At 43.9% G+C, this 17322-nt stretch overlaps 1 protein-coding gene across 8 annotated transcripts in view; it reads right to left on the reverse strand.

Moving 5' to 3' along the window:
* The window catches only part of rims2a (regulating synaptic membrane exocytosis 2a), a 973874-nt gene that overhangs the window by 717274 nt on the left and 239278 nt on the right, over positions 1 to 17322 (reverse strand). For all 8 annotated transcript variants that reach the window (XM_043688425.1, XM_043688424.1, XM_043688426.1 and 5 more), the window contains one exon: positions 6278 to 6612. In XM_043688425.1, coding sequence (XP_043544360.1) covers positions 6278 to 6612 — 335 coding nt within the window. The remainder of the gene's footprint in view (positions 1 to 6277; positions 6613 to 17322) is intronic.

The raw sequence follows: 17322 nt of genomic DNA on the forward strand, positions 1-17322 counted from the left end.
CATGTTGACACGAATGGAATTTGAAAATTCCACACAGCTGCCTGAGAGTGAAATTGAATCCCGATCCCTGGCACTTGTGAGACAGTAGTGCTAACCACTAAGCCATCGTGCCACCGCTATGGTGAATATGAAAGATTCCATGATGCTATAGGTGTCCTATAAACAATAGACAATAGGTGCATTTGGCCCTTCGAGCCAGCACCACCATTGATTATGATCATGACTAATCATCCACAATCAATATCCTGTTCCTGCTTTATCCCCATAACCCTTGATTCCACTATCTTTAAGAGCGCTATCCATCTCTTTCTTGAAAGTATCCAGAGACTTGGCCTCCACTGCCTTCTGGGTCAGAGCATTCCATATATCCACCACTCTCTGGGTGAAGAAGTTTCTCCTCAACTCTGTTCTAAATGGCCTACCCCTTACTTTTAAACTGTGTCCTCTGGGTCTGAACTCACCCATCAGCAGAAACATGCTTCCTGCCTCCAGAGTGTCCAATGCTTTAATAATTTTATATGTCTCAATCAGATCTCCTTCCATCCTTCTAAACCCAAGTGTATATAAGCCCAGTCGCTCCAATCTTTCAACATATGATAGTCCCACCGTTCCAGGAATTGATCTCGTGAACCTACGCTGCACTCCCTCAATAGCCAGAAAGTCCTTCCTCAAATTTGGAGACCAAAACTGCACACAATACTGCAGGTGCAGTCTCATTAGGGGCCTGTACAGCTGCAGTAGGACCTCTTTGCTCCTATATTCAATTCCTGTTGTTATGAAGGCCATTAGCTTTCTTCACTGCCTGCTGTACATGTATGCTTGCTTTCATTGACTGATGTACAAGAATACCTAGATCTCGTTGTATGTCCCCTTTACCTAACTTACTCCATTTAAATAGTAATCTGCCTTCCTGTTCTTGCCACCAAAGTGAATAACCACACATTTATCCACATTAAACTGCATCTGCCATGCATCCGTCCACTCACCTCACCTGTCCAAGTCACCCTATATTCTCATAACATCCTCCTCACATTTCAGCCTGCCACCCAGCTTTGTGTCTTCAGCAAATTTGCTAATATTACTTTTAATGCCTTCAACTATATCATTGATGCATATTGTAAACAGCTGCAGTCCCAGCACCGAACCTTGTGGTACCCCACCTGTCACTGCTAGCCAATCTGAAGGGGATCTGTTTATCACTACTCTTTGCTTCCTGTTAGTCAGCCAATTTTCAATCCAAGTCAGTACATTACTCCCAATACCATGTGCCCTAAATTTGCTCACTAATCTCCTTTGTGGGACTTTATCAAAGGCTTTCTGAAAGTCCAGGTACACAACATCCACTGGCTCTCCCTTGTCCATCTTCATAGTTACAGCCTCAAAAAATTCCAGATTAGTCAAGCACAATTTCCCCTTCACCATGCTGACTCTGACCTATCCTGTTACTGCTATGAGTCGTAATTTCATTTTTATAATTGACTCCTGCATCTTTCCCACCACTGACATTCAGGCTAACCAGTCTCTAATTTCCTGTTTTCTTTCTCCCTCTATTTTTGAAAAGTGGGACAACATTAGCTACCCCCCAATTTGCAGGAACTGATCTTGAATCTATAGAACATTGGAAAATGATTACCAATGCATCCACAATTTCTAGAGCCACCTCCTTAAGTACCCTGGGATGCAGACCATCAGGTCCCAGGGACTTATCAGCCTTCAGACCTAACAGTCTCTCCAACACTATTTCCTGCTTAATATAAATTCCCTTCAGTTCATCCATTATCCTTGGTCCTTCAGCCACTATTACATCTGGGAGATTGCTTGTGTCTTCCCCAGTGAAGATAGATCCAAAGTATCTATTTAACTCTTCTGCCATTTCCTTGTTCCCCATAATAAATTCACCCATTTCTGTCTTCAAGGTCCAATTTTAGTCCTAGTATCTTAACCAAAGTTTATCTCTCAAATAACATTGCAAAAATACGTTATATGGTCATTATCACATGACTTTTTGTGGGAGCTTGCTATGTCTGGATTTTGGCTATTATGTTTCCTCATTAAAACATTGCCTAACCTTCAGTAATAGTTAATTGGTTGTGAAGTCCATTGGTCATGAAAGGCATTATATAAATACCGTTTATCATTAGAAATGTTCAACTCATTATTTTCCAACTGGGATGATGTAGAGTGGTCTGCTCCAGATGGAATGATTCAAAACAAATTTCTTTGGTGTATCTCATCTGGCTGTAAGGTCAAGCTGTCCTGGGACATGCCTAGAATCAATACATATTTTCCAGTTGTGATGGTGTTCTGGGGTGCAATGTTTTCATTTTCTGAGGTACAGCTGAAAAAATGGAGATGGTCCAAGCTACAATTGAGATGGTCATGCAAGGAAAGCTACATGCATTATACCAATGGCAACTTCCCCACGACTACCAGTGATTAGTTAGCAGGACATGCAGTTTGGCCACAAAACCCAGGTTTTGGTGATTTATCTTCAAAATGAATTGACCAGGACTAGATAATCCAAACTTCAATACTTATAAATAAAAGATGTACAAGATGCCAAAATCAAGGCACAAGTCTGTAACACTTCATGCACTAATCTATGAATGATCCCTTGTAACATATTGACGAAAAGAGGAATGGAAGGGTCTCAGTGTAAGGATATATATATATGCAGTATAATCATGGCACAATTCAATACACTGTTTCTGCTTCTCTCCCCATATCTTTTGAAGGTCACTTAGGACTAAGATGAGGAGACATTTCCTCACCCCGAGAGTGGTGAGTCTGTGGAGTTCTTTTCCTTAGGAAGTGGTCAAGGTGGAAACATTGAAGGTTTAAGTTAGGAGTTACATATAGTTTTTTGGACTGAAGGGATCAAAGTGTATGGGGACAAACCAGAAAGAGGGTACTGAATATCATTGCAGACCCAAATGGCCTACTCCTGCTCCTATTTCAATAACATCCAAATTTTTCATATTCTTTGTACTGCATCCAGAATTATTTATTGTCCTGCAACATACAAAATCTGCAATGGCTATTTACTGTTTCTCTTGAGAATATCAGTGAGATTAGATTTCAAGTTGATTTTTTTTAATGATGCAGATTTGTAATAGTAGTGCTCAAACTGGTGGAGTATATTTCAGTTTTACAATTTCTTGCTGTATCAACCTTTACTCAATCTATGAGGGAAAGCATAAAGCAGACAGATTTAATGATGACAAGAATAAAATAACGTACAGCTGGCTTTTCTTAGCTTGATGTAAATAATTATTAATAGCAATCCATTAATATCCTACCCAAAATCAGCAGTGACTTTTAACATGCAGCTCTGGATGTTTGCTCCCAAGACAGGTCATAGAGTCAGAAAATTCTTGACTCAGTACTCCCACTTTTGGAAAAGGTGGATTAGCAGCTCAATGCTAGACCCACGTGGATGCAGATCAGAGGTGGCCACAGGGACTGCCAAGTGCTAAGACAGGCTAGAAGGGTTTGTCCTGGTTTTGTTTTAAACTATTAAGCCCTTTAACCCCCAGTCTTGAATCTGTTCATCTTATACGCAAACCCCACGTCCCATACCAAGTAAGTGGAAACTCGCACCTTCCCATCTTGGCACTTCTTGCCAACTCACGTAGTATTCACCATGGGCAGATGTAATGAGCAATACTGAGATATAGTAAAATAAATTCCTAATTATCTATTAATTATGTAACATGATTCACAAAAGGCATTTAATACATTTTCAGTTCCTTAAATATTTAATTCTTCATTTTAAAAAGAATTAAGCACCACAAAACCAAGACTGATAATCCTCTCATAACACCTTGAAGCTGTTAATCAAACTGCAGAACTTACAGGTCCCTCCTGGTTGTGGAAGCAATCAGCAATAATGTTTAAAAAAAAAAGCTCTTAGGCTTAAATCAACAAAAAAAAAGCATAAAACTGTAAGGACAGCTTTTGTTTTTAAACAATCCATAGACCATAACAGGCAGCAGCTTTGTTTCAAAATTTAAAGGGCTGGGGATTCAAATAACTTGACAGCTGTAAATAGACAAGTAGCAAATGTGAAGGAGCAGCACTCTGAAAGCTGGTGCTTCCAAATAAACCTGTTGGACCATAACCCGTGTTGTGTGATTTTTAACTGTGTACACCCTACTCCAACACTGGCAATTCCAAATCATAAAAATTTCATAACACGTACACGATAACATAAGGATTTTATTCCAATGAAAATGGGGTTAGTTTGAACTTGGCACTGAGTTTAAAAGAAAGCAAAATCCTAGAGATCCCAGAGATCTGAAATGAAAACACAAAAGTGCCAGAGAAACACAAAAGGTCTCGTAGCATTTGTGAGAGAGACACAGAGTTGACATTTCAAGGACAATATGACATCTTTGGAATAAACAGTTCCAATGAAGAGTCAGATGAGACTTGAAATGTTAACACCTAGTTTTAATGCCTGAGCTGTGGTTTTTCACCCATGATAGTGTAACAGTTCACCCAAACTTTTATTGGCTAAAATCGGATCTGATGGCATTGGTGCAAGAATTCCAGATTTGGGCTTCCACCGTAATTTTGAGTAAACCCTGCAGTCTTCACAATTCTAAAAAAACTAAACCACATCATCAGGGTCTTCTTAGAAAGAAATTTTAGTCCATATTTGTGGATTGCAATATGTCTCTGATAAAGTTCTACAAAAAAGTGACATGATAACTTGCAGTCAACTGCAGTGCTGGAAAAGCACAGCAGATCAAGCAGCATCTAAGGCGCAGGATAATCGACATTTCAGGCATAAGCCCTTCATCAGGAATGAGGGGTGGAGAGATCCAGGAAGGGGAGGGAGGTGTCCAAGATGATCCAGGTGAATTTGAGGTTAGGTTGAAAGCTGTTCAACTCCTCATGGGAGCATGAGGTAGCGCCGATACAGTCATCAATGTAGTGAAATAAAAGATGGGGAATGGTGCCAGCGTAGCTGTGAAAGATGGACTGTTCCACATATCCAAAGAAGAGGCAAACATAGCTGGGATTCATATGGGTGCCCATGGATACCCCTTTGGCTTGGAGGAAGTGGGAGGATTAAAAGGAGAAGTTATTGAGGGTGAGGACCAGTTCAGCCAGGCAACTGACTGTGTCGGGGAAGGGTACTGGTTGGGTCAGCACAAGAGGAAGAAGTGGAGGACTTGGAGGCTTTCATCGTGGCAGATAGATGAGTAGAGGGAGTGGATGTCCATGGTGAAGATAAGGCGTTGTGGGTTGGGAAAACGCAAGTCTTGGAGGAGCTGAAAGGCATGGGTGGAGTCCCGAACGTAGGTGTGGAGTTCCTGGACTAAAAGGGACAGGACAATGTCAGAGATTAGGTCGGTGGAGCAGGAGCAGGCTGAGACAATGGGTCGATCAGGGTAGTCAGGTTTGTGAATCTTGGGTAGGAGTTAGAATCAGGCTGTGCAGGGTTCTCGGAATACAAGGTTGGAGGCTGTTGGTGGGAAACCCCCAAAGGTGATGAGGTTGCGGATGGTCTGGGAGATGATGGTTTAGTGATGGGAGGTGGGGTTCTGGTTGAGGGGGCAGTAGGTGGTGTCTGCGAGTTGGCGCCTGGCTTCAGCGGTGTAGAGGTCGGTGCGCCAAACTACCACTGCACCCCCTCTTGTCTACTGGTTTGATGGCGAGGTTGGGGTTTGGGTGGGGCGAGTGGAACACTGAGCATTGTGAGGGTGAGATATTGGAATGGGCGAGAGGGGTAGACAGGTTGAGACGGTCGATGTTGCGACAGCAGTTAGAAATGAAGAGATCAAGGACAGGTAACAGATCAGCACAAGGTGTCAAGGTAGATGGAGTGTGTCCGAGGAAGGAGAAGAGATCCTCGGAGGGTGGGCAGGAGTCTTGATGGAAAAAGTGGGCTCAGAGGTTGAGGCAATGGAAGAAATATTCAAGGTCCCAAATTCATTAATCTGGGGTGTAGTGGGACGAAGGTGAGGCCCTTGCTGAGGACTTGTAGTATGTTTTACACAAAAATAGCCAAACACCTCAATGAGAAAATTAAATTCCTATTGTAACGAGGAAGGATAAAATGTTAAAAATAAGCACATTACATCATTTGCTTTGGAAATTCACCCTTCAAGACATTTCATAATCAGCAGACAGAAAATAAGCTCAAACATGCCATTTTAAGAACGACTTTAATAACTGGTGGAGAAACAGGAGGGAAACAGTAAAAGAAAATGCAACCAGGACTTCTTTTGGACGCAATTTACTGTTGTTTTTACTATAAATATCATACCTGTCTGTGGTTATCTCACTGGTGGCCTGAATTGAATGCTGCTTCACCCCTGAACCATTTTTGATTGAATCTTGTCGCATGAGCCCTTGAGGTCTGTTTTTGTCTGACGCTGGTGTGGAAACGTCCCCTGAGGATAATGGACCTTGGAACTGGGAATGCTCCTGGAGTTTTGCTTTCTTTTCCTCTGGTGCTTCTTCATTTCTGTGGGACACTCCTGCTGTGGTCTCAGCCGGGTCAGCCTCCTGTGGCGTGTTTGGGCCACTGCTATAGAACCAGGCCCCTGATTTAGTGAGGATTTCCTGCTGCTTTCGGCACAAGTTACATACCCACATCACCTGAGACGAGAAAAGTAGGTTAGTCTTAGTGCAGTAATTAATATCATTTTTTTAGAATGAGATTTTAAATCTTTTGATTAAAGACAAAGAGTTCAAATCCTTAAACACATTTTTGTTTAAAAAAACTCAAGGTTAAATCTGGTGTGAAGAATAAAATAAAATTTGGAATATGAATGGTATAAGGTATTTCCTTTCCTCAACTCTCCAGTCAAGTGCATAGACCCTTCTTCAAAGGATGGGTCAAGAAAACTACAGCATCATGCATATTGATTGACCTACAAAGGGAACTCCAGTCAAACTCTGGGAAACTCACCATTTTAAAATCGACATGTTGAGATATCAATTCAGAATGGGATTTGTACCCAATTACTCTGTGTAGATTTAATGTTATACTGCCCAGATAACCAAGTCATTACTTGGTTACCCTAATTTCTAGCTGTCAAAATCATCAGTAACAGATGGTACAGAGTTTATTACTATTGGGTCATACTCTTGGGTTTCTGCTATGAATATTTTACAGCATTTATATGGCAAGAAGCCAAAGATACTCCCAAATAGAACAGACTGAAAAGACAAAAAAACTGAGACACATGTGTACAAAGTAAGAAAACTAATGATTGGTCTGAACGAATTGCAGATGCTGTTAATCAGAAACTTCTGAGGAAGGAGCACACAATCTAAAATGCTAACTCTGATTTCTCTTCACAGATGCTTCCCTACCTGAACTTTTCCAGCAATTTCTATATTTGTTGTTGATGACTGATCTTAGAGACAAGGTAAAAGAAGTTTCCAGTTTGAAATAATGAGCTAAATTTTACCAGGAAATTCTTCAGTAGCAATTTTGGTGAATTTCTTGGAAGGACTTTCTCCGTGAGCAGCAAACATTTTTTTGCACTCTTTCCTCAAAATTACCTTATTACCTATGCACCAAGCACGCTGGTGTCTAGCTTTACACCATTTTTCACCTACTTACTACAGACAGAAATACTGAGTAATATTGGGAACCTCGGGGTGTCTAGCACAGTGTCATCTTGCACAGTGCACATGTCGTGAGAGCTAGCCTTTCACCACTCGCTAGCAAGAATCTCATCCCACCATTCAACACTTGGTTGGAAATGGGGCTTTTTGATCCTCAACAGCAGGAAGCTCCTCACTGCCAATCACATGGAATTCTCCTAAATTTGTGTCTCATGCCCACATCACTCAGTGCCTGGCATGATTTCATATTAATTCAAATTCCAAGAACAACGGCAACACTGCTGCTTCACAGTGTCAGAGTTCGAAGTTCAATTCCAGCCTTTGGTGACTGTGTGGAGGTTGCATGTTCTTCCAAAGTCTACATTGGATTCTGCTGGATGCTCTGGTTTCATATTCCAAAGGTGTGCAGATTTGGTGGATTAGTCATGATAAATATAGGTTATAAGGATGGGGTAAGATGTTCTTTGGAGGTTTGGTGCAGACTCAATGGGATGAATGGCCTCTTTCTGCACTGTAAGGATTCTATGATTCTATGAAGACACCGGAGACAGATTTTATAAAGCCTGCTAAGAATGGAAGTACGGTGAGGAGTGACTTAATTATGTAACAATCCAAGTTTCACTTTCAAAACAGCAGTTGGAGACCAGAGATCCAAGTCAACAGCAAGTTTATGACATGTCAGGCCTCAGATCAATGTGCAATTAATGCCTATTTGCAATATTCCATGAATACACATTAGCATACAACAAATAATCTTTCTGAACGCTGACCCAGTCCAGCATGTGTCACAGAGCAGGGTCACCTCAAAGTGTAAAAGTAAACTGTTTTTAATTGTGGTGGCTTGTAACAGATGGGGTAAACACTAAAGCTATTTCCTTGATTTTTGAGCAGGATAATCATGGATTGACTTTAGCTTAGAAAACCCAAACATTAAATGTTTATGACAGTTTGGAGGAGACCTGACTGAGGTCAGAAGCAAATATAGTTTTACACCTCGAAACAAAGCAGGAAACTTGCAGTAGTATCAGTATAGCGTTTTGAAACTTGCAAGAAATAAAAGGAATGTTTGGTTATAAACCAGTAGGGTATCACAGAGAAAGCTGAGAAAGTTTAAGCTCTCAGAATTGTGAACATTCAGGCAAGTTCACAGGTACAGTAATGGTGAAAGAGAATCCATTAAGTAGAAGTTGAATTTTTGGTCCAGAGGGGCAATAGTTCTAGCTTTGAATGTCTGTGATGGACAGTGTCTGTGAACCAGCTGATAGACAAAAAAACCGGAGATGCTAAAATCAAAAGTAGACAATCAAAAGGCTGAATGAATACAGCAAGCTAGGCGGCATCAGGAGGTGGAGAAGTCAATGTTTTGGGCATTAACCCTTCTTCAGGACTAGATGTGAGGATAGGGGGAGCTACAGATAAAGAGTTGGGGGCATGGGTGGGGAGAGTAGTGGAAAGGTGGTGAGTAGACACAGGCAGTGGGTACGACCTGGTTAGTTGACAGGAGAGATGAATCCGGTTGGTAGTCAGAAGGAATAGAAGGGAGGAGGTAGATCTGGAAAGGGAACTGGGGGATGGGTATGAAGATTATTTGAAATTAGAGAACTCAATGTTAAATCATAGAGCTACAGAGATGTACAGCACGGAAACAGACCCTGCGGTCCAACTTGTCCATGCCGACACCCAACCCAATCTAGTCCCACCTGCCAGCACCTGGCCCATATCCCTCCAAACCCTTCCTATTCATATACCCATCCAGATACCTTTTAAATGTTGCAACCGTACTGGCTTCCACCACTTCCTCTGGCAGCTCATTCCATACACGTACCACCCTCTGAATGAAAAAGTTGCCCTTCAGGTCTCTTTTATATCTTTCCCCTCTCACCCTAAACCTGTGCCCTCTAGTTCTGGACTCCTCCATCTCAAGGAAGAGACTTTGTCTATTTATCCTATCCACGCCCCTCATGATTTTATAAACCTCTATAAAGGTCACCCCTCAGCCTCCAACATACCAGGAAAAACAGCCTCAACCCATTCAACCTCTCCTTATAGCTCAAATCCTCCACCCTGGCAACATCCTTGTAAATCTTTTCTGAACCCTTTCAAGTTTCACAACATCTTTCCGATAGGAAGGAGACCAGATTTGCACGCAATATTCCAAAAGTGGCCGAACCAATGTCATGATTTCCCAACTCCTGTACTCAATACTCTGACCAATAAAGGAAAGCATACCAAACAGCTTCTTCACTAGTCTATCTACGTGTGACTCCACTTTCAAGGAGTTATGAACCTGCACTCCAAGGTCTCTTTGTTCAGCAACACTCCCCAGAACCTTACCATTAAGTGTTTAAGTCCTGCTAAGATTTACTTTCACAAATTGCAGTACTCCGCATTTATCTAAATTAAACTCCATCTGCCACTTCTCAGCCCATCTGATCAAAATCCCATTGCAATCTGAAGTAACCTTCTTTGCTGTCCACTACACCTCCAATTTTGGTGTCATCTGCAAACTTACTAACCAAACCTCTTATGCTCACATTCAAATCAATTACATAAATAATGAAAAGTACCAATCTTTGTGGCATTCCAATGATCACAGGCCTCCAGTCTGAAAAACTACCTCCACTACCACCCTCTGTCTTCTACATTTGAGCCAGTTCTGTATCCAAATGGCTAGTTCTCCCTGTATCCAATGAGATCTAACCTTGCTAACCAGTGTACCGGGGGAACCTTGTCGAACGCCTTACTGATGTCCATATTGACCACGTCTACCGCTCTGCCCTCATCAATTCTTTTTGTTACTTCTTCAAAAAACTCTATCAAGTTTGAGAGACATGATTTCCCACGCACAAAGCTATGTTGACTATCGGCAAGCTTTGCCTTTCCAAATACATGTACAGAAAGTGAGGTCTGCAGATGCTGGAGATCAGAGCTGAAAATGTGTTGCTGGAAAAGCGCAGCAGGTCAGGCAGCATCCAGGGAACAGGAGAATCGACGTTTCGGGCATAAGACCTTCTTCCTGAAGAAGGGCTTATGCCCGAAACGTCGATTCTCCTGTTCCCTGGATGCTGCCTGACCTGCTGCGCTTTTCCAGCAACACATTTTCAAATACATGTACATCCTATCCCTCAGGATCCCCTCCAACAACTTGTCCACCACCGACATCAGACTCACTGGTCTATAGTTCCCTGGCTTGTCCTTACCACCCTTGTTAAACAGTGGCACCATGTTAGCCAACCTCCAGACTTCGAGCATCTCACTTGTGATTATCGGTGACACAAATATCACACAAGGGGCCCATCAATCACTTCCAGAACTTCCCACAGAGTTCTAGGGTACACCTGATCAGGTCCTGTGGATTCTTCCACTTTTAGGTGTTTCAAGAAATCCAGCACTTCCTCCTCTGTAATATGGACATTTTCCAAGATATCGCCATCTATTTCTCTACATTCTATACCTTCCATGTGCTTTACCACAGTAAATACTATGCAAAATACTAGTTTTGTATCTCCCCATCTCCTGTGGTTCCACACAAACACCACCTTGTTGATCTTTGAGGGGCCCTATTCTCTCCCTAGTTACCGTTTTGTCGTTAATGTATTTATAAAAACCCTATGGATTCTCCTTAACTCTATGTCTTAGCTCTTTGCCAATGCTATCTCATGTCCCCTTCTTGCCCTCCTGATTTCATTCAGGCAGTAGGCTGTCAAGGCAGAAAATAAGGTGTTGTTTCTCCAATATGCAGTCTGATTCACTGCGGCAATGGAGGAGCCAGAGGATGGACGAGTTGGAGGGGGAATTGAAATCGGCAGTGACCGGGAGATCAGGCTGGCTGATTTGGACCAGACAAAAATACTCGACAAAGCGGTCACCTGGTGTACATTTGGTCTCACTGATGTAGAGAAGACCACATTAGGAGCATCGGATGCAGTAGACTAGGTTGGAAGAGATGCAGGTGAACCTCTGCAGGACTGTTTGGGGCCCTGGATGGAGGTGAGGAAGGTGGTGTACAGCATCTTTTTCAGTTGCAGGGGAAATTATGGGGCGGGGTTGGTGGGATGTGTGGTGCGAACCAGGGACTGGCAAATGGAACATTTCTGCAGAAGGCAGAGGGCAGTGGGGAGGTTAAGAGGAGATTTAGGAGAGCTGGAAGGGAGCTTTAGCGGGTGGGATTAAGGAAAACCCTAAGGTGTTCTACACTTGTTTGAGGAACAAGAGGATGGCCAGAATGAGGATAGGGCCTATCAGGCATAGTGGAGAAAACTTGTGCCTGGAGTCTGAGGAGGTAGGGGAGGTCCTCAATGAATACTTGGCTTCAGTATTCACCACTGAGGGAGACCTTGTCATTTGTGAGGTCAATGTAAAGCAAGCTGATATGCTTGAACAGGTTTATACTAAGGAGGAGGATGTACTGGAAATTTTGAAAATCGTAAGGATAAATAAGTCCCCTGAGCCAGACAGGATATACCCAAGGTTGCTACTGGAACCGAGAGAAGAGATTGCTGCACCTTTGGCAATGATCTTTGTATCCTCATTGTCCACTGGAGTAAAACCAGATGATGAGAGGGTGGCAAATATTATTCCCTTATTCGAGAAAGAATTCTTGTTTAAGAATCCGAGGAATTACAGACCAGTCAGTCTTACATCTGTGGTGGGCGATTTATTGGAGAGGATTCTGAGAGACAGGATTTATGACTATTTGGAAAATCATAGCTTGATTGGAGATAGTCAGCATGGCTTTGTGAGGGGCAGGTCATGCCTCACAAGTCTTATTGAATTTTATGAGTGTGACAGAACACATTGATGAAGGTAGAGCAGTGGATGTGGTGTACATGGATTTTAGCAAGGCGTTTGATCAGGTTCCCCATGGTAGGTTCATTCAGAAAGTAAGAAGGCATGGGATACAGGGAGATTTGGCTGTCTGGATGCAGAATGGACAGAGGGTGGTAGAAGATGGAAAGTATTCCACCTGGATCTCAGTGACCAGTGGTGTTGCGCAGGGATCTGTCCTGGGATCTCTGTTTTGTGATTTTTATAAATGACTTGGATGAGGCAGTTGAAGGGTGGGTTAATAATTTTGCCGATGACACGAAGGTTGGAGGAGTGGTGGATCATGTGGAAAGCTATTGTAGATTGCAAGAGACATTGACAGGATGCAGAACTGGGCTGATAAGTGACAGATGGAGTTCAACCTGGAAAAGTATAAAGTGATTCACTTTGGAAGGTCGAATTTGAATGCAGAATACAGGGTTAAAGGCAGGATTCTTGGCAGTGTGGAGGACCAGAGGAATCTTGGGGTCCATGTCCATAGATCCCTCAAAGTTGCCACCTAGGTTAATAGAGTTGTTAAGAAGGCCTATGGTGTGCTGGCTTTCGTTAGCAGGGGGATTGAGTTTAAGAGCTATGAGGTTATGTTGCAGCTCTATGGTGTCCAGGTTAGACCACAACTGGAATATTGTGTTCAGTTCTGGTTGCCTCATTATAGGGAGGATGTGGAAGCTTTAGATAAGGTTCAGAGGAGTTTACCAGGATGCTGTCCGAACTGGAGGGCATGTCTTATGAAGAAAGGTTGACGGAGCGAAGGCTTTTCTCATTGGAGCGAAGTAGGGTGATAAGTAGCTTGACAGAGGTGTACAAGATGATCAGAGGCATAGAAAGAGTGAATACTCAGAGACTTTTTCTCAGGGCAGAAATGTCTATGACAAGGGGCCATAATTTTAAGGTGATTGGAAGAAGGTTTAGGAGAGAGTCTATTCCTTACACAGAGTGGTGAGTGTATGGAATGCATTGCTAGTGGTGGTAATAGTGTCAGATACATTAGGAACATTGAAGCAACTCTTCGATAGGCATAAGGATGATAGGAGAAAATGAGGGCTATGGGTATGTAGGTTAGTTTGATCTTAGGGTAAGATAAAAGGTTGGCACAACATCGAGGGCTGAAGGGCCTGCACTGTGCTGCACTATCCTATACTCTACGTTCTGTGTTCTGGGTTGTATGGTCTATCTGGAGTTGACAGGAGTGTTGGAGAATGGTACATTAGATGTAGAGGCTGGTGGGGTGCAAAGTGAGGACAATGGGGACCTTTTTTTTAATGTTTCGAGGGTGGGGGTTTTCGAGCAATGAAACTGGGAGTGGAGGAAGTGTGGTGGAGGGCTATCTGGATGACAGAGAGGAGAAAATAAAGTTGGTTGAAATAGGAGGACATCTGGAATGCTTGAGAGTAGAACATCTCATTTCCAGAGCATTTGCAAAGGAGATTGAGGAATTAGGAAAAATGGGTGGAGTTTTTGCAGGATACAGGGTGGGAAGAGGTGTCGACCTGGTAGCTATGTGACTCTGTGGGTTTATAGTAAATGCCGGTCCGTAAACTGTTGCCGGAGATGGAAATAGAGAGGTTAAGCAAGGTGGGAGGTGACGAAGATAGACAAAGTGAATTTGATGGCAGGATGAAAATAGTTAATTAAGTTGATGAACTGCTCCAGTTCAGCCTGGCTGCAGGATGCAGCACCGATGCAGTGATCGATATAACGGTGGAAGAGTTGAGGAACAGTACCTGTGAACATACTGAAGAAGGAAAAAGTGAGGACTGCAGATGCTGGAGACCAGAGTGTGATAGGGGGTGGGGGCGGAGAGGTCGGGAAGAAGATTGCAGGTCAAGAGGGCGGTGCTGGATCCAGGGATTGGGACTGAAATAAGATGGGAGGAGGGGAATTGAGGAAGCTGGAGAAATCTACCTTCATCCCATGTGGTTGGAGGGTTCCGAGGCAGAAGATGAGGCGCTCTTCCTCTGAGCGTCACGTGGCCAGGGTCTGGCGATGGAGGAGGCCAAGGACCTGCATGTCCGTGGCGGAGTGGGAGGGGGAGTTAAAGTGTTCAGCCACGGAGCGGTTGGGTTGGTTGGTGCAGGTGTCCCAGAGGTGTTCCCTGAAATGTTCAGCAAGTAGGTGCCCTGTCTCCCCAATGTAGAGGAGACCACATTGGGTGCAGCGGATACAGTAAGTGACGGTTGTGGAGGTGCAGGTGAATTCACCTGGAGGGTGTGGCTTGTGTCCTGGATGTAGATGGCAAATGCCTAGATTAAGGGAAAGAGAATGGAGTTGAGGTATGAAGAAGTGAGTTCAGTGGGCAAGAGCATGTGGAGACAATAGGTGGATGGGGTAAGTGGGTTGCTGTTGGAATTGGGCAATGTGGAGTCTGAGGGGACTATGGGGTTGAAGGTGGTGGGAGTAGAGATCATTGGAGGCGATGAGGTCGCGGACAGTGTGAGAGGTGCTGACTTGATGGGCAATGGTGGGGTCATGGTCAAGGGGAGGTAGGATGTGGTGCAGACAGCTGGCATTCAGCCTCTGCAACAGAGGGGTCCGTTCTCCAGACAACCATAGCCCCACCTTTGTCAGTGGGTTTGATAGTGAAATGGGGATTAGTGCAGAGAGTGTGGAATGCTGTACATTCAGAGGGGGCGAGGTTGCAGTGTGGAGAAATTGAGGCAGTTGATGTTGCATCAGCAGTCAGCAATAAAGAGTTCCAGGGTGAGAAAGAGGCTTGAGAGAGCATCCAGGAGGAATAAGAAGGTTGAAAGTGGGAGACGAGTCCTCGGAGAGTGCTTGGGAATCTTTATCAAAGAAGGTAGCACAGGGGCGGAGGAAGAAGAGCTCCACATCATGGCAGGGATGGACGGGCATAAACATGAGCTCTTTCCTGAGGGCAGTCCATTTGGCCCCAGAGTTCGAGATCAGTGGGATGGTGAATGTGCAGCATGGTTCAGGGTTGGGATTTGGGAGGGATCTTGAGGAGGCTAAAGGATGGGAGGGGTGAATGGGAATTGCATGCGATGGATGAGGGATGGACGCAATGTGGTGAGGGGGAGCAGTTGTTGGAGAGTAAGGAGAGTGAGAAGGTGATGGGCTGGGGAGTGGGATGGAGGATTGGATGTGGGGAGGGATGCGGAGGTGAGGAGGTAGAGGGAAGAGATGTAGAGATCTTGAATGTATTGTGGGGGGTGGACAGATGAGGAAGGAAAGGTGTGCTAGCTAGCTGCGGGGAGGGGGGTAGATCGGAATCCGTGTGTTGATTGGAGAGTGGGCAGTGTCTGAAATGGAGGCAGTCTTTGCTACATCGGTGAGGCTAAATGTACACGAGATGACCACTTCGCCAAGCATCCTCACCTGGCCCGTAATGGCCAGCATGACCCTGTGGTACATAGAACATAGAACATAGAACAATACAGCACAGAACAGGCTCTTCGGCCCACGATGTTGTGCCGAACATTTGTCCTAGCACCACCACTTCAATTTCCCCTCCCACTTTCCGTCCAACATGTCCATCCTCTGCCTCCACCATTGTCGCTGTGAATCCATAAGACACAGGAGCAGAAATTAGGCCATTCAGCTCATCACATCAGCTCCACCATTCAATCATGGCTTATAAGTTTCTCAGGAGACAGACTGACCTGCTGTGCTTTTCCAGCAACACACTCTCAACTCTGATAAGTTTCTCAACTTCATTCTCCCACTTTCTCCTGGTAACCCTTGACAATCAAAATATCTATCTCAGTCTTAAATATACTCAATGACAAGGCCTCCACAACCTTCTGTGGCAATGAATTCCATAGATTCACCACTCCCTGGCTGAAGAAGTTTCTCCTTAACTCTGTTCTGAAATGTCTTCATTTTACTCGAAGGTTCGAGGGTCCTAGTCTCTCCTACCAATGGAAACATCTTTCCAACATTCACTCTGTCCAAGCCATTCAGTATTCTCTAAGTTTCAATTATATTTCCCCTCATCCTTCTAAACTCCATCAAGTATACACCCAGAGTCCTCAAACGTTAAGCTTTTCATTCCTGCGCTCAATTCTTATGGACCTCTTCTGAACACATTCCAGGGCCAGCACATCCGTCCTGAGATATGGGGCTCAAAGCCGCGTACAATACTCCAAATGTGGTCTGACCAAAGCATTATAGAGCCTCAGAAGTACATCCTGTTTTCATGTTCAAGTTCTCTCAAAATAAATGCCAACATTGCATTTACATTCCTCACTACTGACACAACCTGCAAGTTCACCTGGAGAGAATCCTGGACTAGAAATCTCGTCTCTTTGCAGACTTCAGAATTTTCTCCCCATTTAGAAAATAGTCCATGCTTCTATTCTTCTTAGAAAAGTGCATGACTTCACACTCCCTGGCTGAAGAACTCCCATGTTGTACTCCATTTGTTACTTCGTTGCACACTCTCCTAACCTATCCAAATCCTTCTGCAGCCTCCCTGCCTCTTCAATATCATCTGTCCCTCTACCTATCTTTGTATCATCTGAAAACTTAGCCAGAATGCCCTCAGTTCCTTCATTGCGATCATTATACATAAAGTGAAAAGTTGTGGTCCCAACACTGACCTTTGCTGAACACCACTTGTCACTGGCTGTCATCCTGAGAAAAGATTCTTTTATCCCACTCTCTGCTTTCTGCCAGACACCTGGGCAGAATCAGACCACCTGGGCAGTCTACAGCCCGAAGAACTTAACATCAATTTCTCTGATCTCAAATAACCTTCCCACCCATCAGCCAGCTCACTTTTCAGCCCTGCCTCCTCCCTTCCATTCTACCCACCCACCCTTCCTTCAAGCAACTGTTATGAACCAGGCCAGAACCCTCAAAACATTTCAAGAAGGTCGCCCAGACCCTAACTTTGCTAGTTCTTTTAAGCAGGTATAAAGTGGATACTCAGGAAGAGATTCCGCT

Source organism: Chiloscyllium plagiosum, chromosome 4 (genome assembly GCF_004010195.1).
Source record: "Chiloscyllium plagiosum isolate BGI_BamShark_2017 chromosome 4, ASM401019v2, whole genome shotgun sequence".
NCBI lineage: Eukaryota > Metazoa > Chordata > Chondrichthyes > Orectolobiformes > Hemiscylliidae > Chiloscyllium > Chiloscyllium plagiosum.